Below are 23,830 nucleotides of genomic sequence, written 5' to 3'. Positions count from 1 at the left end.
TCATTTGCTGTTTATATTTTTATGTATCTTATAGATTGGTTACGTTTGTTTCCTAACATTGGAGAAGTGGCCTTTTGCAGGAGACATCCTGTGTGTCCCAGTAGTGCACTCCCCTCTCGTCACCAGAGCTTTATGCTCTAGAGGATTCCCCTGTGAGGGCTGCGTGGGTCTTCCTGTCATGGTAGGCTTATCATATGGGTGGTCTGGTAGGCTTGCTTTGCCCCTGGACTTGTTGGTTGCTGGGTCCTGCCTTGTGCAGAGGCTTCTGGCTAGCTATGGGTTGTTAACTGTGTCAGGCGCGTGGCTCACTGCAGAAACCTGGGGTGGGGGGACTAGTGCTGCATTACTGGTGGGTGGAGTCAGCGTCCAGGAAATCTCAGGGCTGTTGCCCAACCACTGTGGGTGAAGCCAGGTCCTGGAGTCTGGTTGCAGGTCTCAGGGGTCCCAGAACTTGTGTTTTATCATTGGTGGGTGAGGCTGCTTTCTCACACAGTTGGCTGCAGGGCCCAGGGTGTCTTGATCCTTCTGTTGGACTGCTAATGGCTGGGGCCAGGGCCCAGCTGGTCTCCAGGGAGGGATCTGGCCTGCTAGTGGGCGGACTGCATCTGTAGGCCATGGGGCTATAGTTTTCTTGCGGCTGTTGTCTGCCCACTGGTGGGTGAAGCTGGGCCTGAGGCTAGAGCAGGCTTGCTGGTGGCTGGCGCTGGGGCCCAGCCAGTCCCAGGGCATGATCTGGCCTCTGGGTGGGCCAGATCCACAGACTGCAGGGCTGTGGTTTTCTTATGGCTGGTGTCCACCCACTAGGGAAGCTGGTCCTGAGGCTAGAGCAGGTTCCCTAGAGTGTGTGGCTCAAGCCCGTGGGATTCTGGGGATGGTGCCTGCCCACTGTTGGTTGGAGCTGGGTCCCAGGTTCTCTGTCTAGAGGGCCCCGAGGGTCTCGAGTTGGATTTAGTGCCTGTGCACTGGAGCATGGGGCCGGGTCCTGGGCCCTCTGTTGGACAGGATCATGTCCAGGGATGGTTGTGGACTCCCAGGGTCATAAGGCAATCTTCCTGCCAGTGCGTGAGGCTGTGTCCATGCCGTGTTAGTTGCTTGTCCTGAGGCGTCCCAGCACTGGCACTTATATGCTGTTTGGTCTGGGCAGGGCTGGGTATTGGGGCTATAAGCTAGAAGGAGGATTCCAAAGTGGCATTTGTCAGCACCAGTGTCCATGTGGTAGAACAAGCTCCCTAAAATTGCTGCAGTCAGTGTCTGTGTCCCCAGGGTGAGCTGTAGTTACCTCCTGTCTCTCTGGGAGACTCTCCAAGATCAGCAAGTAGGTCTGACCCATGTTCCTATCATATTACTGCTTCTTCCCTCCATCCCAGAGCCTGTGAGATTTTTGTGTGTGCCCATTGAGAGGGAAGTCTATTTCCCCCAACCCTCTGGGACTCCTGAAATTAAGCCTCACTGGCCTTCAAAGCCAAATTATCTGGGAGCTCTTTTTCTGGGTCGTCACCCCTTTTTCCACAAGACTGTGAAATGGACATTTACAGTGGGGAATTGTAACAGGAAAGAGCCAAATCTGACTCCATGTTGGATCTGTTTCTTTTACTGTTAACCTTTGCTTTGCGCTGCTTTTGTTCAGTAAAAGGATACTGTGTACACATAATGGCCTGCCTCTGGGAACCCTGCCCCTCTGCCTGAATGTTAAACCAAAGTACCTTTGTTCAGGGAAACATCCGGCCCCTGTTCCACCTGTGGATGGCTGCAAGGAACGAGAAATTAACACATAAAGAAATTAACACATCACCTCCCCCAGGCTGGCCATTCCAGGTGATATTTACAAATCTTATGGCCTTTTTACTTTACTTCCTCATCTCCTCCCCCTCTCTGTACTATAAAAGAAACTGACATCCAAACCCGGAGAAGATGGTTATTTTGAAACTTTAGTCTGTCATCTACAAGGCCTGCTGGATTTCCGAATAAAGTATTCCCTACCTCAACACCTCCTTTTTGATTTATTGGCCTGTCATGTGGCGAGCAGGGGAGCTTGGACTCGGTAACAGTTACAAAATGATGACACTCTAACTTATCATTTACCTTCATTTATGAGCGGAAATATTTCCATAAAGGGAGTATTTAGTTATATTACAGTTCATATAGGTAATGTAGACTAAATGCTGAATTTTTGCCTTCATTTACTGGTATTCAAAATAATGTGTTAGTTGCCTAGCATCTTCCGAAGTTAAACATTTATTTTCAGTGAACTCATAGAATTAAATATCCCTGATGTATTTTTTTTTCTTTCGGTACGCGGGCCTCTCACTGTTGTGGCCTCTCCCGTTGCAGAGCACAGGCTCCGGACGCACAGGCTCAGTGGCCATGGCTCATGGGCCCAGCCACTCTGTGGCATGTGGGTCTTCCCGGACCGGGTCACGAACCCAGGTCGCCTGCATTGGCAGACGGACTCTTAACCACTGCGCCACCAGGGAAGCCCTCCTTGATGTATTTTAATTCATTACAGGAAATTCTGATTGATGTTAATTAAAATCATCGTTCTTTGGCCCTGGGGGTTTTGGAACAGCCTTCTGTCTCCAGTAGTTTATTTGTTTCTGATGTGACAATATGTTTCAGGCTCCTCTTAACCCTTTCCAGCCCTGGAATCAACCATTTCTCCAGGAACCTAGTTTTCTCTTAAAGGAAAATGGTATGGAGTGATAACAATCTGGTGCCAGAGCTTGGTCCTTGTTTGGGGACTTTTTCAGTGGACAGAGCTAGGACCTATATCTGTATTTTTATTTTTTAAATTTATTTTATTTTATTTTTGCGGTATGCGGGCCTGTCACTATTGTGGCCTTTCCCATTGCAGAGCACAGGTTCCGGACACGCAGGCTCAGTGGCCATGGCTCACAGGCCCAGCCGCTCCTCGGCATGTGGGATCTTTCCGGATCGGGGCACGAACCCGTGTCCCCTGCATCAGCAGGCGGACTCTCAACCACTGCGCCACCAGGGAAGCCCTATATCTGTATTTTTAAAAGATAACGTCATCAAGCGTTTATAATGATACTTCTAATTCAAATGCAGAACTATGTAGGATTTTAATTCGACCTCATCAGTCTTATATCTGCTTCTTTCCACACATTGAAATTTTCAGGGTCCAAAACACCAAGAGAATTATCTGCATCATCCCACATGTGTACAACATTTCAATAACAGAGCATGCAGTGTCTAATTTTATCTGAAAGGTCAGGGTGAAAAGAACAGTTGTTGACAAGATGAGGATGCATATTCCGGTTAGAGCAAAGAGCATGTACAAAGATCCAGAGGCTGGAGAGCACATAGTTCATTTAGCAAGGAGCAGGTCCTGTTCTACGGGAGGGGTGAGGGGTTCCAGAGTCGGAAGGCATTGCAACACAATGGGCCTCACATTCAATGCTGTGGATGTTAGAGCATCCACCAGATCTTGTGTTTGTTTTTAATAAACAATATGACTTTTCTACTTTGTCTATATAAGCAGAACTTCGGTGTGAGAAAACAGTAAGGGTTACTTGAAGAGTTACTGTCCTTAACTATTCTACAGCAGTTCAGGGAAAACACCAGTGAAAGTGTAGCTCACTTATTTTCTGACATTTGAAGATGCAGTTGCATACTAATGACCCATCGTCGCGGCATTTTTCTCCCCACAGAGGACAAAGTATGGCCCATCGTGTCTCACGATTTGCAGACACAGACAGCGGTGGTGCGCTACAACCCAGAAAGATACTCAGCTCATTTTCAGCACCTCCATGTGGGCAGGATGTCACCTGTTTCTGCAAGATGGCGAGGCTGTGGAACCCCCCAGGTAGGCTGAGCACGGGAGGGTTACTGTTCATTGCTATCTCAGCTGGTGGTTGGAATGATGGAAACAATCCAGCAGATGTGGCTTATTCTCTTAATAGGCCAGTCTTCAAAGTGCTGGTAGCTGTGAAAGTGAAGTACAACCCCTTGGTCTGTTTTCTGGGGAAGGAAGCTAAGAACTTACCATTGGAAAAAAAATTTCCATTGTTTTTATAGTTTTTTTCAATTTTCTATGCATATATGTGTGTGTGTGTGCTTCTAGTGTTTAATTATCAGTAGTAGCTTTGGGCAAAAGTTTATCAGAGCTCCTTGTGAGCTTTCAAGTAGTTCCCTTTGAGTTCTTCAGTTGTCTTCAATGTAAAGATGAAAGAATTCCAAAGTCTGTCCGCTGGTAAATAGCATATAGAATAGTGATGGAATTTAGAGCTCTTTGTTGTCTGTAGGCATTTAACAGTATCTGTTGGTCAAGAAGTCCTCCCCCAATTTTTTTTCATGATGGCTTACTTTTAGCAGTGCTTCAGGATGTGTGTTTGTGTGTGTGTACGCTACGAATGTAGAAAATAGAGAGTTTACAAAGGGTAATCCTGGAATTATCTTTAATGCAAGACCTATACCTTTGGGATTCTTGGCAGTAAATTCAACACGATGACAGAAAACTAAATCTCTCTGTCTCTAGTATAACACAGTGGAAATAACGCATATGCTCTGAGTCAGAGAAACATAGGTTCACATTTTTCAGCCTTGCTGCTCCTTGGGTATGTGACTTTGGGGGAGTTGCTTGAACTCTCTGCCTCAGTTTCCAGTGTCTTTTTCAGTCAGATAAGGATCATAATGCCTATTTCAGGGTGATTGTGAGAATTGAATGAGGTAATGTACTAAGTGCTTATTATAGGGCTTGATGCACTTAAGGACTTAATAAATAGCAAATAATATATTGATTACTTTTTAATAGTAAGCAACTTTGGAAGTAGCATTATGTCAGAGACCAATGGGCTGTTTGATGCCCCAAATCAGTGTTGTATTGGAGCCAGTGTTGTAGGGAGTCGCTTACAGAGAAGAGTTATAAGCGGGACAGTCTATAATATTTTGAAGATTTAAGTACTTTTTTTTTTTTTTTGTGGTACGCGGGTCTCTCACTGTTGTGGTCTCTCCTGTTGCGGAGCACAGGCTCTGGACGCGCAGGCTCACGGGCCCAGCCGCTCCGCGGCATGTGGGATCTTCCCGGACTGGGGCACGAACCCATGTCCCCCACATCGGCAGGCGGACTCTCAACCACTGCACCACCAGGGAAGCCCTTACGTACTTTTTATGTGCAAAGCCTTGTGCTAAAATTACAAACAAGTGTAACCTATGAACTCTAAGAAAGTAAAATCTGTAAAATAGGAAAATGATTGGTTCAGACAAGTGGTGCTTATGCTATCTGGAGAAAGAAGACATGACCGTGGCTGGGATGTTAAAGAGGTGCTTCATTAAAGAGGTCGAAAGACAATTCAAGGTCATGGAAAAAGAGGAAACAAGAGCCTGAAAGGCAGAATACGAATGATCCTTCAGGCCACAGTGAGAAGGAGTTTAGCAGAAGCAGAGTTCATGTCAAAGAGCAGTAAGAAATAAGGTTGAAAAGTAAAAATGAGAGAAACTGTGGAGGAAACGAAATGAGATGCTGGAATTTTCCCAGAAGGCCCGTGCTTCTCAGGCTTTAGTGTGCATGCGAATAACTTGGAGAGATTAATAAGACACAAATTGCAGGGCTCCATTTCCTGAATTTCAGATTCAGTAGGTCTGAGGCAGGATTCCAGAGTTTTCATGTGTTACACATGCTATGGACTGAATTCTGGCCCCACAATTCATATGTTCTCATCCCCAGTGTGACCCTATTTGAAATAGGGCTTTTAGGAGATAATGAAGGTTAAATGAGGTCATAAGGCTGGGTTCCTAATCTGATTGGATGGGTGGCTTATAAAAAGAGGAAGAGCCAGGAAGAGAGCTCTCACCAGAAACCAAACAGGCCAGCACCTGGATCTTGGACTTCCAGCCTCCAACTCTGTTAAGGAAACAAACATGTTATTTTATCCACCTAACCAGTGGTCTTTTGTAATAGCCAGAGCAGACTAGTACAATGAGTCCCCAGGTAGTGATGAAATAGCTGGTCTAGAGACCACTCTGAGAACCATGGCTATGTACAATGGAAATCCATTAAGGTACCTGCAACCATTTTTCTGTCTGCCTTCACTTATCACAATCTTTTTTTTTAAATTGGATCCTGTTTTCACTGCCAGGAAAAATCAACCAAGGGTTATAGAAAATCTAGGCACAGTTAATGAATCCCAGCAGCTTGCCTGCACTCAGTTTCATGAGTGAGTACTTCCTGTCCAAGTTCACTCTAAAGATTTCAGTCAATCAGTCTCCACTCCTGGAGGGGATGGGGTGAGGTAAAATTGCTGACCAGAAAAATAACTTGGCACCATCAGCTTTATTTTCTTCCATTCTCCTATTAAACTTCAAAGTCATCTTTTACTGTTTGAATTTTGCTCTGGTGGTTAAAAAAATACAATGCAACTTCCAAATATTGATAAGTTTAACTCACAGTTCAGGCACCAGGAGAATTAGGTTGGAGGTAAGAGAAACCGTTTGCCTTTAGTGCTTCTGGTCTTGTAGTTCATTTTTTCCCTTCCCTCATTGGTACCTTCTGTCCCTTCCCCCAGCCACCAAGAAACCTCACACACTTATTAGCCTCCTCTTGAAAACACAGGATGTCCAAACCATGAGAAAACATAGGGTAAATTTGATTTTAACCAATACTTCTGTTACATTTTCTAATAAGCTAAACACACTTCAACCTCCAGACACCTTTTCAGAGGATGAACTACTAGACTGAAATCAAGAGTGAACTGTTAGGGTTCCTTAAAAAACTACAAATAGAACTACCGTATGACCCAGCAATCCCACTACTGGGCTTATACCCTGAGAAAACCATAATTCAAAATGAGTTATATACCAAAATGTTTATTGCGGCTCTATTTACAATAGCCAGGAAATGGAAGCAACCTAAGTGTCCATCAACAGATGAATGGATAAAGAAGATGTGGCACATATATACAATAGAATATTACTCAGCCATAAAAAGAAATGAAATTGAGCTATTTGTAATGAGGTGGATGGACCTAGAGTCTGTCATACAGAGTGAAGTAAGTCAGAAAGAGAAAGACGAATACCATATGCTAACACATATATATGGAATTTAAGAAAAAAAAATGTCATGAAGAACCTAGGGGTAAGACAGGAATAAAGACACAGACCTACTAGAGAATGGACTCGAGGATATGGGGAGGCGGAAGGGTAAGCTGTGACAAAGTGAGAGAGTGGCATGGACGTATATATGCTACCAAATGTAAAATAGATAGCTAGTGGGAAGCAGCTGCATAGCACAGGGAGCTCAGCTCAGTGCTTTGTGACCACCTAGAGGGGTGGGATAGGGAGGGTGGGAGGGAGGGAGACGCAAGAGGGAAGAGATATGGGAACATATGTATATGTATAACTGATTCACTTTGTTATAAAGCAGAAACTAACACATCATTGTAAAGCAATTATACTCCAATAAAGCTGTAAAAAAATAAAGAGTGAACTGTTAGGGCTTCCCTGGTGGCACAATCGTTAAGAATCCTCCTGCCAATGCAGGGGACACTGGTTTGAGCCCTGGTCCAGGAAGATCCCACATGCCACAGAGCAACTAAGCCCACGCACCACAACTACTTAGCCTGCGCTCTAGAGCCCACAAGCCACAACTACTAAGCCCGCGAACCACAACTACTGAGCCCGTGTGCCACACTACTGAAGCCCGTGCACCTAGAGCCCGTGCTCCACAACAAGAGAAGCCACTGCAATGAGAAGCCCATTCACCGCAACAAAGAGTAGCCCCCGCTTGCCGCAACTAGAGAAAGACGGCGCGCAGCAACCAAGACCCCACACAGCCAAAAATAAATAAATAAAATAAATTAAAAAAAGAAAAGAGTGAACTGTTAATCGCACAATAAGCACACTTTTCTGTGTTTCCAGACATTTGCAGATTATCATTGTACTTAATAAACTGTACCTTGAAAATAAGTTTATCATATGCTTCTTGCCTTTTGGGACACCCTCCATGTATCAAATTTTCACTCACATAGGATCCGTACTTAATAAATGTTTGCTGACTGGAATGAAATGAAAAATATATAGCTTTAAATATTACCTCATCCAAACTTCAGGCAGTTGTTTTTTTAAATTTATTTATTTGGCTGCACCGGGTCTTAGTTGCAGCACACAAGATCTTTGTTGTGGCATGCAGGATCTAGTTCCCTGACCAAGATGGAACCCAGTCCCCCTGCACTGGGAGTGTGGAGTCTTAACCACTGGATTACCAAGGAAGTCCCAGGCAGTTGTTTTTAAACAAGTGTATATGTCAGAATTTTCAGGTTGCTCGTCACAATGCTGATTCCCGTGATTTTGACTTGGTAGAACTTGGTTGAGGCACAGAAATGTTTGCTTTTTTTTTTTTTGGCGATGCTGCGTGGCTTGTGGGATCTTATTTCTCCAACCAGGGATTGAACCCGGGCCCTCGGCAGTGAGAGCGCAGCGTCCTAACCACTGGACCTCCAGGGAATTCCCAGGAATATTTGCTTTTAACAAACATCCAGGCGTTATTCTGTGACCCATACATTGAAAAATACCATCTTGAATTTATGGCATGAGGTCTCTCATGTTGGATTTTCAGGTGTCAGTCCTCCATGTGGGAGAGGATTAAAGGGAACATTAGAACTTGTCTGACCAATTGCCATAAAATAACTACCTGTTCCTTCGGCTAAAATATATTGGCGTGGTGGTATTTTAAAAATCCTTTTCATAGACTAAATATTGTAAAGTGAATTTCAGCCTCCCCTTCTGAGTCATTTTTCGCATCCCAATTTCTATTTTGCAGGCTAATTAATGAGTAGAACAGCTGAGGCAAGGAAAAGGAGTGGTTGATATAGCAAGTTTTCCTGTATTATTGTATTCTGTACATGTCTAAGTGAGAAAACATGATTTAATATAAATCTTTAATTTGCTGTTTCAAGGAGCTGATGTTTGCTCTAATTAGTTTTTTCCTTCCTTCCTGGTAAAATGGAAATTTTTTCTTTTCTTCTATTCTTTTAAATTTTTGGTCGTGTTGGGTCTTTCTTGCTGCGTGTGGGCTTTTCTCTGGTTGCGGCGAATGGGGGTCATTCCTCGCTGCGGCACGCAAGCTTCTCATTGCAGTGGCCTCTCCCATTGCGGAGCACGGGCTCCAGGCACATGGGCTTCAGTAGTTGTGGCTCGTGGGCTCCAGAGCACAGGCCCAGCAGTTGTGGTGCATGGGCCTAGCTGCTCTGCAGCATGTGGGATTCCCCCAGACCGGGGACCAAACCCGTGTCCCCTGCATTGGCACGTGGACTCCCAACCACTGCACCACCAGGGAAGCCCTGCAATTTTAATACTCGTTCTTAACTAAGGCTGAATTATATTGGAACTGCTGTAGTAGAACTTGAGACATCAGTTTGAATACAGAGTATATTCATTAGCGTCATGGCAATTAAAATGAGTATCAAATGGGTTTGTAATAGCTATGCACTTAAAATGTTGTTTTAAGAGCCTTACTACCCTCAAGAGTTCATGTGGGGCTCTATAGTTTCTAGTGATACTTATGATAAAGAGTTGATTTTGTATGTATATGGACCTCATTTTTATTTTGATAAGTGGTTGTACCATACCATTAGCTAATAAATGTAGAATTACTCATTCATGGTTTCTCACAACTTTTACAAGGATAGTAATATATGACCCGCAACGTTATCTCTTCTTTTTTATCACTACAAAATTCTTAAAAAGAATCAATTTAATTTTATAATTATTTTAATAAATTTATTTATTTATTTTTGGCTGCCTTGTGTCTTTGTTGCTGCGCGCGGGATTTCTCTAGTTGCAGCGATCAGGGGCTACTCTTTGTTGCGGCGCGCGGGCTTCTCATTGCGGTGGCTTCTCTTGTCGTGGAGCACAGGCTCTAGGCATGTGGGCTTCAGTAGTTGTGGCATGTGGACTCCGTAGTTGTGGCTTATGGGCTCTAGAACGCAGGCTCAGTAGTTGTGGCGCATGGGCTTAGTTGCTCCGCGGCATGTGGGATCTTCCTGGAACAGGGCTTGAACCCGTGTCCCCTGCGTTGGCAGGTGAATTCTTAACCACTGCGCCACCAGTGAAGTCCAAAAGAATCAATTTTAAAGTAATGCTTTTGCCATTCTTTATGATCATATATATTCTTGCAATTTAACTATTAGTTCAATTGTCCTTAATCAACTTTATAAAAGACATAGAAACAAGACAAAGTTATTTGATTTCATGCCAAGTTGAAAATAAACAAATTAATTCTAACCAAACAGAAAAAACATTAATAGCTATCCAAAACCACAGGGATGTCAACATGTTTTATATTTATATCCCTGAGACTGCAAGTAGACTGATATCTGAAGTTAATGAAGGGCAGAAATCTTTAAAGTAGAATGAAATCTACTTCTGAAATAAATACCTTAAGAACTTGAATTTGATAAATTAGACACCAGGAGAAAGTTTCACTTAGATCCCACTTGAGTCATGTCTTAGGCAACAATCCTAATGCTTTTAGATGTCAAAAATATTTCTCTATATTTGGACAAGACTTACTAGCCTGATTTAAAATGCTTATTTGTGTATCTAAGATGAACCATCATCATATATTTATTTTACAAAACATTGTGCTTTCTAATTAAGAATTTTCTGCTGAAGTGTTTTTTCCCTACTATATAAATATTTATTTAATTACAGAGGTATAAAGTTGATATGTTTTCTATTTTTCTGACTATATTTAGTGTTGTTTATATCGGTTCCCAGTGTTTCATTTCTTTTAATTTCTCAATGTAGTCTTGTTCTCATAAGTCATAGTTTTATTGTTTCTTTTGTTGAAAGAAGCAATATAAATTATCCATCCTTTTGGGTAGTTTACTATTAGATTTTGTATCCATTGAAAAGGAGTTAAGTTCACAATTTTTGCCTGTAAAGTAAGTTGCGTAAAATTCAATATACCTTTTTTTATAAAAACATCTTTATTGGCGTATAATTGCTTTACCATGGTGTGTTAGAGTCTGCTGTATAACAAAGTGAAACAGCTATACATAAACCTATATCCCCACATCTCCTCCCACCCTCCCTATCCCACCCCTCTAGGTGGTCACAAAGCACCGAGCTGATCTCCCTGCGCTATGCGGCTGCTTCCCACTAGCTATCTACTTTACATTTGGTAGTGTATATATGTCCATGCCACTCTCTTACTTCGTCCCACAGTTTAATGACACTAAACTGTGATTTGGTCGCATCCAGAAGACAAGAAAACATCACTCTGATGTTGTAACTTATAACCTATTTTTAGGAAAAAATTCTAAACTTTGGTGAAGCTATCAAGAAAGTGAATTTTCCAAGTTTGTGATATGCATTATAAGAAACTATGATGTTTAACTATTGAAACAATATCTTGATAAAACACTGCTCAACTGCAACTAAAGATTGGCATTTTCAGTAAATGAGATCTATGGTGATTAGTCAGTATATTAATCAAAAACTTAATGATTTACCTAATTATTGTGTTAAATAATGTGCTGAAATCAGAGGATACAATTAAATGGGACAAGCAAGGAAGAGAGTAATAACTAAATGGTAAAATTAGAAAATTAAATCTAGTAATGTTCCACACCCAGGCAACTAGCATCTTCATAGAGGACGCTATAGTTAAAAGGTACAGAGTGGTACAGAGGAGAGTAGAGGCTATTTCAGCAATGTGGATAGGAGCTGATGAAAGTCTCAGCTGGAATAATGGATGTGGGAATCAATCCATAAATATTTATTGTTTTTTGTATGATGTCTAGGCTGAGATCTGAAGGATTCATGCAATTCAACTAAGAAAAAAATGGCAGGGGCACTTCTAGGTATGAGATGTCAGAATGGGTAGTATTCTGAGATGAAGGTCAAAGAACACAGAACTTTGAAGGAAATGAGAGAGGTTAGAGTGGCTGCACCAGAGAACTTGAGTGTGAGAGAGAGGAAAGCAGACTGAGGGGATCAGTCCAGAGTCTCTGCGTGATGTTAAGGATTTCACTTGAAGGGCAAAAGGAATTGTTGTAAGTACGGGAATTCTGGCTGTGAAGTGGAGAATAGAATCCAGGAAGGGCACAGTTTGTATAAAGAGACCACCTGGCACAATGTCACAGGAGTATAGATGAGACAGGATGACTGGTAGGTTCACTGGGAATTCAAAGGAAAAAAATTTTTTTTTAGTTTAGATAGTAGAATATACAGGATGTGTGATTGCTTCTATGTGGAGTAACTTTAGGGGCAGTGAAAATGCAATCCTCCCATGTACCCATGGGTAAGGATAAAATGAATGACTACGGACAGTTGTAAAACCTTCATAAGATGACTCAAAAAGGTCACAGGAGAAGCAAGAAAAGAACAGGGCTTCCCTGGTAGAGCAGTGGTTGAGAGTCCGCCTGCCGATGCAGGGGACATGGGTTCCTGCCCTGGTCCGGGAGGATCCCACGTGCAGTGGAGCGGCTGGGCCCGTGAGCCATGGCCGCTGAGCCTGGGCGTCCGGAGCCTGTGCTCCGCAACAGGAGAGGCCACAACAGTGAGAGGCCCGCGTACCGCAAAAGAAAGAAAGAAAGAAAGAAAAGAACAGAAGGAAGAAGGGACTTCTCTGGTTATCTAGTGGCTAAGACTCTGTGCTCTCAATGCAGGGGGCCCAGGTCCTATCCCTGGTCAGGGAACTAGGTCCCACATGCTGCAACTAAGAATTCCCATGCCGCAACTAAAAAAAAAAAAAAAAAAAAGATCCCGCGTGCTGCAATGAAGATCCCGTGTGCTGCAACTGAGACCCGGTGCCGCCAAATAAATAAATATTTAAAAAAAAAAGAGAGAGAATAGAAGTAAGAAAACACTAGTTTGAAAAAAATGATTTAAGGAGAGGATACTTTTTAATTAAAGGGACTCCAAAGTAATGATCAGGGCTTCCCTGGTGGCCCAGTGGTTAAGACTCTGCTTGCCAATGCAGGGGACACGGGTTTGAGCCCTGGTCCAGGAAGATCCCGCATGCTGCGGAGCAACTAACCTCGTGTGCCACAACTACTGAGCCCACGCGCCTAGAGCCTGTGCTCCACAACAAGAGAAGCCACTGCAATGAGAAGCCCACGCACTGCAACGAAGAGTAGCCCCTGTTCGCCGCAACTAGAGAAAAGCCCACGCGCAGCAACGAAGACCCAAGGCAGCCAAAAATAAATAAATAAGCAAATTTATTAAAAACAAAAAAGGGGGCTTCCCTGGTGGCGCAGTGGTTGAGAGTCCGCCTGCCGATTCAGGGGACACGGGTTTATGCCCCGGTCCGGGAAGATCCCACATGCCGTGGAGTGGCTGGGCCCGTGAGCCCTGGCCGCTGAGCCTGTGCGTCCGGAGGCTGTGCTCCGCAGCGGGAGAGGCCACAGCAGTTAGAGGCCCGCGTACCATAAAAACAAAAAAGGAATGATTAGAGCAGTAGGAGAATCAAATTAGATTTGATGCCTTGCAGTGGGGAAGCTAAGGAAAATGAGTGTTTAACAATCAACAACTAAAAAATAAACAAAATCAGGAAAACTGAGAAGTAGTCAGTCTCGAGAATTCAAAGAAGGAAGCCAGCCCCTGGCTTTGGGTGTTTGGAGGCCACTGGAGTTTCTTGTCTGTGGGGTCTGGTGGGTAGAGTCACTGAAGAATGAATGGGAAAAGGAAACAACAAGTAAAGTTTTTGAAAACGTTCCATGTAAAAGGTATGGTTAATACAGAACTGCTGCTTAATCAGAAAGGACAGCCAAAGCAAGGGTTTCAGATTTTTCAAATAACTAATAAAAATTTAAAATAATTAATAAAAATTTAAAATAATAAAATTTAAAATAATATTTAAATAAATTAAATATTAATTTATTAAATATTAATTAATATCTGTTAAATATTATATTAAATACATAAATATTAATATTTATTGAAATGGAACTATTAAAACATTAATCATTAAATATTAATCAATTTGTTAATATTATTTATTAAAATCAAATTAAATATTAAATTAAAATAAATATTAAATTAATTATTTGATATTAAATATTTCAAAATAATATTTTAAAATAATAATAAAATTTAAAAAATATTTAAGGATGAGAGAGTTATGAGTATGTTTATAAATGTAGAAGATAGTGCAAGTGATGAGGGTAAAGCTATTTCTACAGCTTTTAAGCTGTTGGCCTCTGTGGGTGTTGGCATCTGGAAAACACGGTAGGTCTTCCTGAACCTGGAGCCTGTAAAAGCCTGAATATTAGCTGGGCGGGCTTTGCTCATCCCTGTGCCCTCTCTTTCTCTGGAAAGTTCTCCGCAAACGTTTGTCTTCCCTTTCTATCTGATCCTCTTCCTTCTGTTTCCACAACCCTGCGTAGGGAAAACTGACCTAAAGCCAGGTCAGCTGAATTGAAAGGGTGGTGATTGAGTTCAAGCCCGGTACATCAGTGACTTCAGGGGAGTATTTATTTATTTATGTATTTTTGGCCACGCCGTGTGGCCTGTAGGATCTTAGTTCCATGACGAGGGATGAAACCCGTGCCACCTGCAGTGGAAGCAGGGAGTCTTAGCCATTTGACCTCCTGGAAAGTTCCGGGCTATTTAATTTAAAGTAGTGGGGTGCGGTAGGGTGGGATAGTACCCTGGGAAACTTGGAGAGAGAAAATAGCCCCATTTTTAGCGCACTTCATTGTGTTAAGAAGGAGAAAGGGAAGGAAATCATGCTGCCAGGTGCCCAAGGCCAGTGCAGCCCCCGGGGCTCCGCAGGGGAGAAGGGCTGAGAGTGGCTATTAGAGCCGACGTCCACGAGAGGGCGCCGGAGCACCAGCGGTAACCTCGTGAGCATCCCTGGCCAAGCCTCCAGGTTCGTAGATGCGGTTTGCGGAAAGTCAAGGACGTGCCCAGAGGAAAGGGGTTGTTACTGGACACCTCTGATTCACTTTCTGAAATTGCCTCCTCTCACAGAGGGGGCTGAATGCTGCCTTCAGCTTGTCATGGGGGCACTTTCAGCCGGGTCGGGTGACCCAGTGACCTGACAGCCAGTGAGGCTGTCTGCAGACTGAGTGCCCTTTGTTTCTCCAGGGTCAGGACTCTGGACCCAGAAACAGCTGGCTTGACTTGAGCTTCCAGCTATTAAGCTGCTGGTCTCTGTGTTTGTTGGCATCTGGAAAACGGGGCTGTCGTCCTGAACCTGGAGCCTGTAAAAACCCTGGTGTTTGCTGGGCGGGCTGCGCTCATCCCTGTGCCTTTTCTTTTTCCGGAGAGATCTCTCCAAAACTTTGTCTTCCCTTTCTATCTTTTCCTCTTCCTTCTGTTTCCACAACTCTGCCTGGTGTAACCTGACCTAAAGCCAGGTCACCTGAAGTATGGGGGAGACGATTGATTTAAAGCCAGGTACATCAGTAAATACAGTGGGCCTACTTATTTTTTCTTTCTTTCTTTCTTTCTTTATATTTGGCCATGCCGTGTGACATGTAGGATATTAGTTCCCCGCCCAAGGATCACACCCATGCTCCCTGCAGTGGAAGAACAGAGTCTAAACCACAGGAGGACCAGGGAAGTCATGGGCTGACTAATTTAAAGTAGTAGAATGTGGTAGGGAGGGATGAGTACACTGGGAGACTTGGAGAGAGAAAATATCGCCATCTCTAGGGCACTTCATTGTGCTAAGAGGGAGAGGGGGAAGGAAATCAGGCGGGCAGGCGCCCTGGGCCAGTGAAGCCCCCAGAGCTGGCAAGGGAGGCAGGAGGAAGGGCTATAAGTTGCTGTTAGAGACGAAGGCCACAAAAGGGCGCCGGATCGCAAGTGGAGCCCACCTGTGGATCCCTGGCCAAAATTCCAGGTTTTCAGAGGGGGTTGGAGATGGAGTTAGCAGAACCTCAATGATGTGCCCAGAGCAAAGGGGTTGGTTACGGGCCCCTCTGATTCACCAGCTCAAATTGCCTCGCCTCACAGGGGGGCAGTGGTCTGCCTTCAGCTTCCGATGGGGGAACATCCAGCCAGGTTGTGGCCCAGTGGTCAGACGGCCAGACAGGTTGCCTGTAGACTGACTGCCCTTTGTTTCTCCAGAGTCAGGCCTCTGGACCCATTAATACCTGCCATGACTCGGGCTTGCAGCTTTTTAACCTGTGGGCCTGTGTGGGTGTTGGCATCTGGAAGACGGTGTTGGTTTTCCTGAACCTGGAGCCTGTAAAAACCTGGATATTCTCTGGACGGGCTTTGCTCATCCCTGTGCCCTCTCTTTCTCTGGAGAGGTCTCCCGAAACGTTTGTCTTCCCTTTCTATCTGATCCTCTTTCTTCTGTTTCCACAACCCTGCGTGGGGAAAACTGACCTAAAGCCAGGTCACCTGAATTAAAAGGGAGGTGATTGACTTCAAGCCTGGTACATCAGTGACTACAGGAGCATATTTATTTATTTATTCTTTTTGGTCACGCCGTGTGTCATGTAGGATCTTAGTTCCATGACGAGGGATGATACCCGTGCTACCTGCAGTGGAAAGAGGGAGTCTTAGCTACTTGACCTCCTGGAAGGTTCCGGGCTATTTAACTTAAAGGTGTGGGGTGCGGTACGGTGGGATAGTACTCTCGTAAACTTGGAGAGAGATATCCCCATCTGTAGTGCACTTCATTGTGTTAAGAGGGAGACGGGGGGAAGGAAATCAGGCTGGCAGGTGCCCAAGGCCAGTGCAGCCCCCGGGGCTCCGCAGGGAAGAAGGGCTGAGAGTTGCCATTAGAGCCGACGTCCACAAGATGGCGCCGCAGCACCAGCGGTACCCTCGTGTGCATCCCTGGCCAAGCCTCCAGGTTCCTAGATGGGGTTTGCGCAAAGTCAAGGACGTGCCCAGAGGAAAGGGGATGTTACTGGACACCTCTGATTCACTTGCTGAAATTGCCTCTTCTCACAGAGCGGGCTGACTGCTGCCTTCAGCTTGTCATGGGGGCACTTTCAGCCGGGTCGGGTGGCCCAGTGATCAGCCAGAGAGGCTGTCTGCAGACTGAGTGCCCTTTGTTTCTCCAGAGTCAGGAATCTGGACCCAGAAACAGCTGGCTTGACTTGGGCTTCCAGCTTTTAAGGTGCTGGTCTCTGTGTGTGTTGGCATCTGGAAAACGGGGCTGGTTTTCCTGACCCTGGAGCCTGTAAAAGCCTGGATATTTGCTGGGCGGGCTTTGCTCATCCCTGTGCCTTCTCTTTCTCTGGAGAGTTCTCCGCAAACATTTGTCTTCCCTTTCCATGTGATCCTCTTCCTCCTGTTTCCACAACCCTGCGTGGGGAAAACTGACCTAAAGCCAGGTCAGCTGAATTAAAAGGGTGGTGATTGAGTTCAAGCCCGGTACATCAGTGACTTCAGGGGAGTATTTATTTATTTATTTATTTTTGGTCACGCCGTGTGGCCTGTAGGATCTGAGTTCCATGACGAGGGATGAAACCCGTGCCACCTGCAGTGGAAGCGGGGAGTCTTAGCCACTTGACCTCATGGGAGGTCCCGGGCTATTTAATTTAAAGGTGTGGGGTGCGGTAGGGTGGGATAGTACCCTCCTAAAGTTGGAGAGAGTAGATATCCCCATCTGTAGTGCACTCCATTGTGTTAAGAGGGAGAGGGGGAAGGAAATCAGGCTGGCAGATGCCCAAGGCCAGTGCAGCCCCCGGTGCTCCGCATTGAAGAAGGGCTGAGAGTTGCCATTAGAGCCAACGTCCACAAGAGGGCGCCGGAGCACCAGCGGTACCCTCGTGTGCATCCCTGGCCAAACCTCCAGGTTCGGAGATGGGGTTTGCGGAAAGTCAAGGACGTGCCCAGGGGAAAGGGGTTGTTACTGGGCACCTGTGATTCACTTGCTGAAATTGCCTTCTCTCACAGAGCGGGCTGAATTCTGCCTTCAGCTTGCCATGGGGGCACTTTCAGCCGGGTCGGGTGGCCCAGTGACCCGACAGCCAGAGAGGCTGTCTGCAGACTGAGTGCCCTTTGTTTCTCTAGAGTCAGGACTCTGCACCCAGATACACCTGGCTTGACTTGAGCTTTCAGCTTTCAAGCTGGTGGTCTCTGTGTGTGTTGGCATCTGGAAAACGGGGCTGTCGTCCTGATCCTGGAGCCTGTAAAAACCCTGGTGTTTGCTGGGCGGGCTGCGCTCATCCCTGTGCCCTTTCTTTTTCCCGAGAGTTCTCTCCAAAAGTTTGTCTTCCCTTCCTATCTGATCCTCTTCCTTCTGTTTGCACAACTGTGCCTGGGGTAACCTGACCTAACGCCAGGTCGCCTGAAGTATGTGGGAGATGATTGATTTAAACCCCGGTACATCGGTAAATGCAGTGGGCCCATTAATTAATTAATTAATTAATTTATATTTGGGCATGCTGTGTGCCATGTCGATCTTAGTTCCCCGACCAAGGATCAAACCCATACGCCCTGCAGTGGAAGAATGGAGTCGAAACCACTGGAGGACCAGGGAAGTCCTGGGCTGATTAATTTAAAGTAGTAGGATGTGGTAGGGAGGGATGAGTACCCTGGGAGACTTGGAGAGAGAAAATATCTCCATCTCTAGGGCACTTTATTGTGCTAAGAGGGAGAGGGGGAAGGAAATCAGGCGGGCAGGCGCCCTGGGCCAGTGCAGCCCCCAGAGCTGGCAAGGGAGGCAGGAGGAAGGGCTATAAGTTGCTATTAGAGACGAAGGCCACAAGAGGGGGCCGGAGGGCCAGCAGAGCCCACCTGTGGATCCCTGGCCAAAATTCCAGGTTTTGAGATGGGGTTGGAGATGGGGTTAGCAGAACCGCAAGGACGTACCCGGAGCAAAGGGGTTGTTTTCGGGCCCCTCTGATTCACCGGTTCAAATTGCCTCGCCTCAGAGTGGGGCAGTGGTCTGCCTTCAGCTTCCGATGGGGACACTTCCAGCCAGGTTGTGGCCCAGTGGTCGGACGGCCAGACAGGTTGCCTGTAGACTGACTGCCCTTTGTTTCTCCAGAGTCAGGACTCTGGACCCAGAAATCCGTGCCTTGACTCGGGCTTGCAGCTGTTTTTTTTTTTTTGGGGGGGGGCCTGCAGCTTTTTAAGCTGTTGGCCTCTGTGTGTGTTGGCATCTGGAAAACGGGGCTGGTTTTCCTGACCCTGGAGCCTGTAAAAGCCTGGATATTTGCTGGGCGGGCTTTGCTCATCCCTGTGCCTTCTCTTTCTCTGGAGAGTTCTCCGCAAACGTTTGTCTTCCCTTTCCATGTGATCCTCTTCCTCCTGTTTCCACAACCCTGCGTGGGGAAAACTGACCTAAAGCCAGGTCAGCTGAATTAAAAGGGTGGTGATTGAGTTCAAGCCCGGTACATCAGTGACTTCAGGGGAGTATTTATTTATTTATTTATTTTTGGTCACGCCGTGTGGCCTGTAGGATCTGAGTTCCATGACGAGGGATGAAACCCGTGCCACCTGCAGTGGAAGCGGGGAGTCTTAGCCACTGGACCTCATGGGAGGTCCCGGGCTATTTAATTTAAAGGTGTGGGGTGCGGTAGGGTGGGATAGTACCCTCCTAAACTTGGAGAGAGTAGATATCCCCATCTGTAGTGCACTCCATTGTGTTAAGAGGGAGAGGGGGAAGAAAATCAGGCTGGCAGATGCCCAAGGCCAGTGCAGCCCCCCGTGCTCCGCATTGAAGAAGGGCTGAGAGTTGCCATTAGAGCCAACGTCCACAAGAGGGTGCCGGAGCACCAGCGGTACCCTCGTGTGCATCCCTGGCCAAACCTCCAGGTTCGGAGATGGGGTTTGCGGAAAGTCAAGGACGTGCCCAGGGGAAAGGGGTTGTTACTGGGCACCTGTGATTCACTTGCTGAAATTGCCTTCTCTCACAGAGCGGGCTGAATTCTGCCTTCAGCTTGCCATGGGGGCACTTTCAGCCGGGTCGGGTGGCCCAGTGACCCGACAGCCAGAGAGGCTGTCTGCAGACTGAGTGCCCTTTGTTTCTCTAGAGTCAGGAGTCTGCACCCAGATACACCTGGCTTGACTTGAGCTTTCAGCTTTCAAGCTGGTGGTCTCTGTGTGTGTTGGCATCTGGAAAACGGGGCTGTCGTCCTGAACCTGGAGCCTGTAAAAACCCTGGTGTTTGCTGGGCGGGCTGCGCTCATCCCTGTGCCCTTTCTTTTTCCCGAGAGTTCTCTCCAAAAGTGTGTCTTCCCCTCCTATCTGATCCTCTTCCTTCTGTTTGCACAACTGTGCCTGGGGTAACCTGACCTACAGCCAGGTCACCTGAAGTATGTGGGAGATGATTGATTTAAACCCCGGTACATCGGTAAATGCAGTGGGCCCATTAATTAATTAATTAATTAATTTATATTTGGGCATGCTGTGTGCCATGTCGATCTTAGTTCTCCGACCAAGGATCAAACCCATACGCCCTGCAGTGGAAGAATGGAGTCGAAACCACTGGAGGACCAGGGAAGTCCTGGGCTGATTAATTTAAAGTAGTAGGATGTGGTAGGGAGGGATGAGTACCCTGGGAGACTTGGAGAGAGAAAATATCTCCATCTCTAGGGCACTTTATTGTGCTAAGAGGGAGAGGGGGAAGGAAATCAGGCGGGCAGGCGCCCTGGGCCAGTGCAGCCCCCAGAGCTGGCAAGGGAGGCAGGAGGAAGGGCTATAAGTTGCTATTAGAGACGAAGGCCACAAGAGGGGGCCGGAGGGCCAGCAGAGCCCACCTGTGGATCCCTGGCCAAAATTCCAGGTTTTGAGATGGGGTTGGAGATGGGGTTAGCAGAACCGCAAGGACGTACCCGGAGCAAAGGGGTTGTTTTCGGGCCCCTCTGATTCACCGGTTCAAATTGCCTCGCCTCAGAGTGGGGCAGTGGTCTGCCTTCAGCTTCCGATGGGGACACTTCCAGCCAGGTTGTGGCCCAGTGGTCGGACGGCCAGACAGGTTGCCTGTAGACTGACTGCCCTTTGTTTCTCCAGAGTCAGGACTCTGGACCGAGAAATCCGTGCCTTGACTCGGGCTTGCAGCTGTTTTTTTTTTTTTTGGGGGGGGCCTGCAGCTTTTTAAGCTGTTGGCCTCTGTGGGTGTTGGCATCTGGAAAACGGGGCTGGTTTTCCTGACCCTGGAGCCTGTAAAAGCCTGGATATTTGCTGGGCGGGCTTTGCTCATCCCTGTGCCTTCTCTTTCTCTGGAGAGTTCTCCGCAAACGTTTGTCTTCCCTTTCCATGTGATCCTCTTCCTCCTGTTTCCACAACCCTGCGTGGGGAAAACTGACCTAAAGCCAGGTCAGCTGAATTAAAAGGGTGGTGATTGAGTTCAAGCCCGGTACATCAGTGACTTCAGGGGAGTATTTATTTATTTATTTATTTTTGGTCACGCCGTGTGGCCTGTAGGATCTGAGTTCCATGACGAGGGATGAAACCCGTGCCACCTGCAGTGGAAGCGGGGAGTCTTAGCCACTGGACCTCATGGGAGGTCCCGGGCTATTTAATTTAAAGGTGTGGGGTGCGGTAGGGTGGGATAGTACCCTCCTAAACTTGGAGAGAGTAGATATCCCCATCTGTAGTGCACTCCATTGTGTTAAGAGGGAGAGGGGGAAGGAAATCAGGCTGGCAGATGCCCAAGGCCAGTGCAGCCCCCGGTGCTCCGCATTGAAGAAGGGCTGAGAGTTGCCATTAGAGCCAACGTCCACAAGAGGGCGCCGGAGCACCAGCGGTACCCTCGTGTGCATCCCTGGCCAAACCTCCAGGTTCGGAGATGGGGTTTGCGGAAAGTCAAGGACGTGCCCAGGGGAAAGGGGTTGTTACTGGGCACCTGTGATTCACTTGCTGAAATTGCCTTCTCTCACAGAGCGGGCTGAATTCTGCCTTTAGCTTGCCATGGGGGCACTTTCAGCCGGGTCGGGTGGCCCAGTGACCCGACAGCCAGAGAGGCTGTCTGCAGACTGAGTGCCCTTTGTTTCTCTAGAGTCAGGAGTCTGCACCCAGATACACCTGGCTTGACTTGAGCTTTCAGCTTTCAAGCTGGTGGTCTCTGTGTGTGTTGGCATCTGGAAAACGGGGCTGTCGTCCTGAACCTGGAGCCTGTAAAAACCCTGGTGTTTGCTGGGCGGGCTGCGCTCATCCCTGTGCCCTTTCTTTTTCCCGAGAGTTCTCTCCAAAAGTGTGTCTTCCCCTCCTATCTGATCCTCTTCCTTCTGTTTGCACAACTGTGCCTGGGGTAACCTGACCTACAGCCAGGTCACCTGAAGTATGTGGGAGATGATTGATTTAAACCCCGGTACATCGGTAAATGCAGTGGGCCCATTAATTAATTAATTAATTAATTTATATTTGGGCATGCTGTGTGCCATGTCGATCTTAGTTCTCCGACCAAGGATCAAACCCATACGCCCTGCAGTGGAAGAATGGAGTCGAAACCACTGGAGGACCAGGGAAGTCCTGGGCTGATTAATTTAAAGTAGTAGGATGTGGTAGGGAGGGATGAGTACCCTGGGAGACTTGGAGAGAGAAAATATCTCCATCTCTAGGGCACTTTATTGTGCTAAGAGGGAGAGGGGGAAGGAAATCAGGCGGGCAGGCGCCCTGGGCCAGTGCAGCCCCCAGAGCTGGCAAGGGAGGCAGGAGGAAGGGCTATAAGTTGCTATTAGAGACGAAGGCCACAAGAGGGGGCCGGAGGGCCAGCAGAGCCCACCTGTGGATCCCTGGCCAAAATTCCAGGTTTTGAGATGGGGTTGGAGATGGGGTTAGCAGAACCGCAAGGACGTACCCGGAGCAAAGGGGTTGTTTTCGGGCCCCTCTGATTCACCGGTTCAAATTGCCTCGCCTCAGAGTGGGGCAGTGGTCTGCCTTCAGCTTCCGATGGGGACACTTCCAGCCAGGTTGTGGCCCAGTGGTCGGACGGCCAGACAGGTTGCCTGTAGACTGACTGCCCTTTGTTTCTCCAGAGTCAGGACTCTGGACCCAGAAATCCGTGCCTTGACTCGGGCTTGCAGCTGTTTTTTTTTTTTGGGGGGGGGCCTGCAGCTTTTTAAGCTGTTGGCCTCTGTGGGTGTTGGCATCTGGAAAACGGGGCTGGTTTTCCTGACCCTGGAGCCTGTAAAAGCCTGGATATTTGCTGGGCGGGCTTTGCTCATCCCTGTGCCTTCTCTTTCTCTGGAGAGTTCTCCGCAAACGTTTGTCTTCCCTTTCCATGTGATCCTCTTCCTCCTGTTTCCACAACCCTGCGTGGGGAAAACTGACCTAAAGCCAGGTCAGCTGAATTAAAAGGGTGGTGATTGAGTTCAAGCCCGGTACATCAGTGACTTCAGGGGAGTATTTATTTATTTATTTATTTTTGGTCACGCCGTGTGGCCTGTAGGATCTGAGTTCCATGACGAGGGATGAAACCCGTGCCACCTGCAGTGGAAGCGGGGAGTCTTAGCCACTGGACCTCATGGGAGGTCCCGGGCTATTTAATTTAAAGGTGTGGGGTGCGGTAGGGTGGGATAGTACCCTCCTAAACTTGGAGAGAGTAGATATCCCCATCTGTAGTGCACTCCATTGTGTTAAGAGGGAGAGGGGGAAGGAAATCAGGCTGGCAGATGCCCAAGGCCAGTGCAGCCCCCGGTGCTCCGCATTGAAGAAGGGCTGAGAGTTGCCATTAGAGCCAACGTCCACAAGAGGGCGCCGGAGCACCAGCGGTACCCTCGTGTGCATCCCTGGCCAAACCTCCAGGTTCGGAGATGGGGTTTGCGGAAAGTCAAGGACGTGCCCAGGGGAAAGGGGTTGTTACTGGGCACCTGTGATTCACTTGCTGAAATTGCCTTCTCTCACAGAGCGGGCTGAATTCTGCCTTCAGCTTGCCATGGGGGCACTTTCAGCCGGGTCGGGTGGCCCAGTGACCCGACAGCCAGAGAGGCTGTCTGCAGACTGAGTGCCCTTT

At 47.0% G+C, this 23,830-nt stretch overlaps 1 protein-coding gene across 1 annotated transcript in view; it reads left to right on the top strand.

The window, feature by feature from the left end:
* Positions 1-23,830, top strand: part of LOC115804013 (uncharacterized) — a 193,969-nt gene that overhangs the window by 46,270 nt on the left and 123,869 nt on the right. The window contains exon 3 of the mRNA XM_089897508.1: positions 3,669-3,823. Coding sequence (XP_089753634.1) covers positions 3,669-3,823 — 155 coding nt within the window. The remainder of the gene's footprint in view (positions 1-3,668; positions 3,824-23,830) is intronic.

This window comes from Delphinapterus leucas, chromosome 16 (assembly GCF_059928025.1).
Source record: "Delphinapterus leucas isolate spDelLeu-1000000601 "Yukka" chromosome 16, BTC_Dleu_Yukka2, whole genome shotgun sequence".
Lineage (NCBI taxonomy): Eukaryota > Metazoa > Chordata > Mammalia > Artiodactyla > Monodontidae > Delphinapterus > Delphinapterus leucas.
The sequence above is the reverse complement of the archived record's forward strand: the minus strand, read 5'-3'. Positions and strand labels throughout refer to the sequence as shown.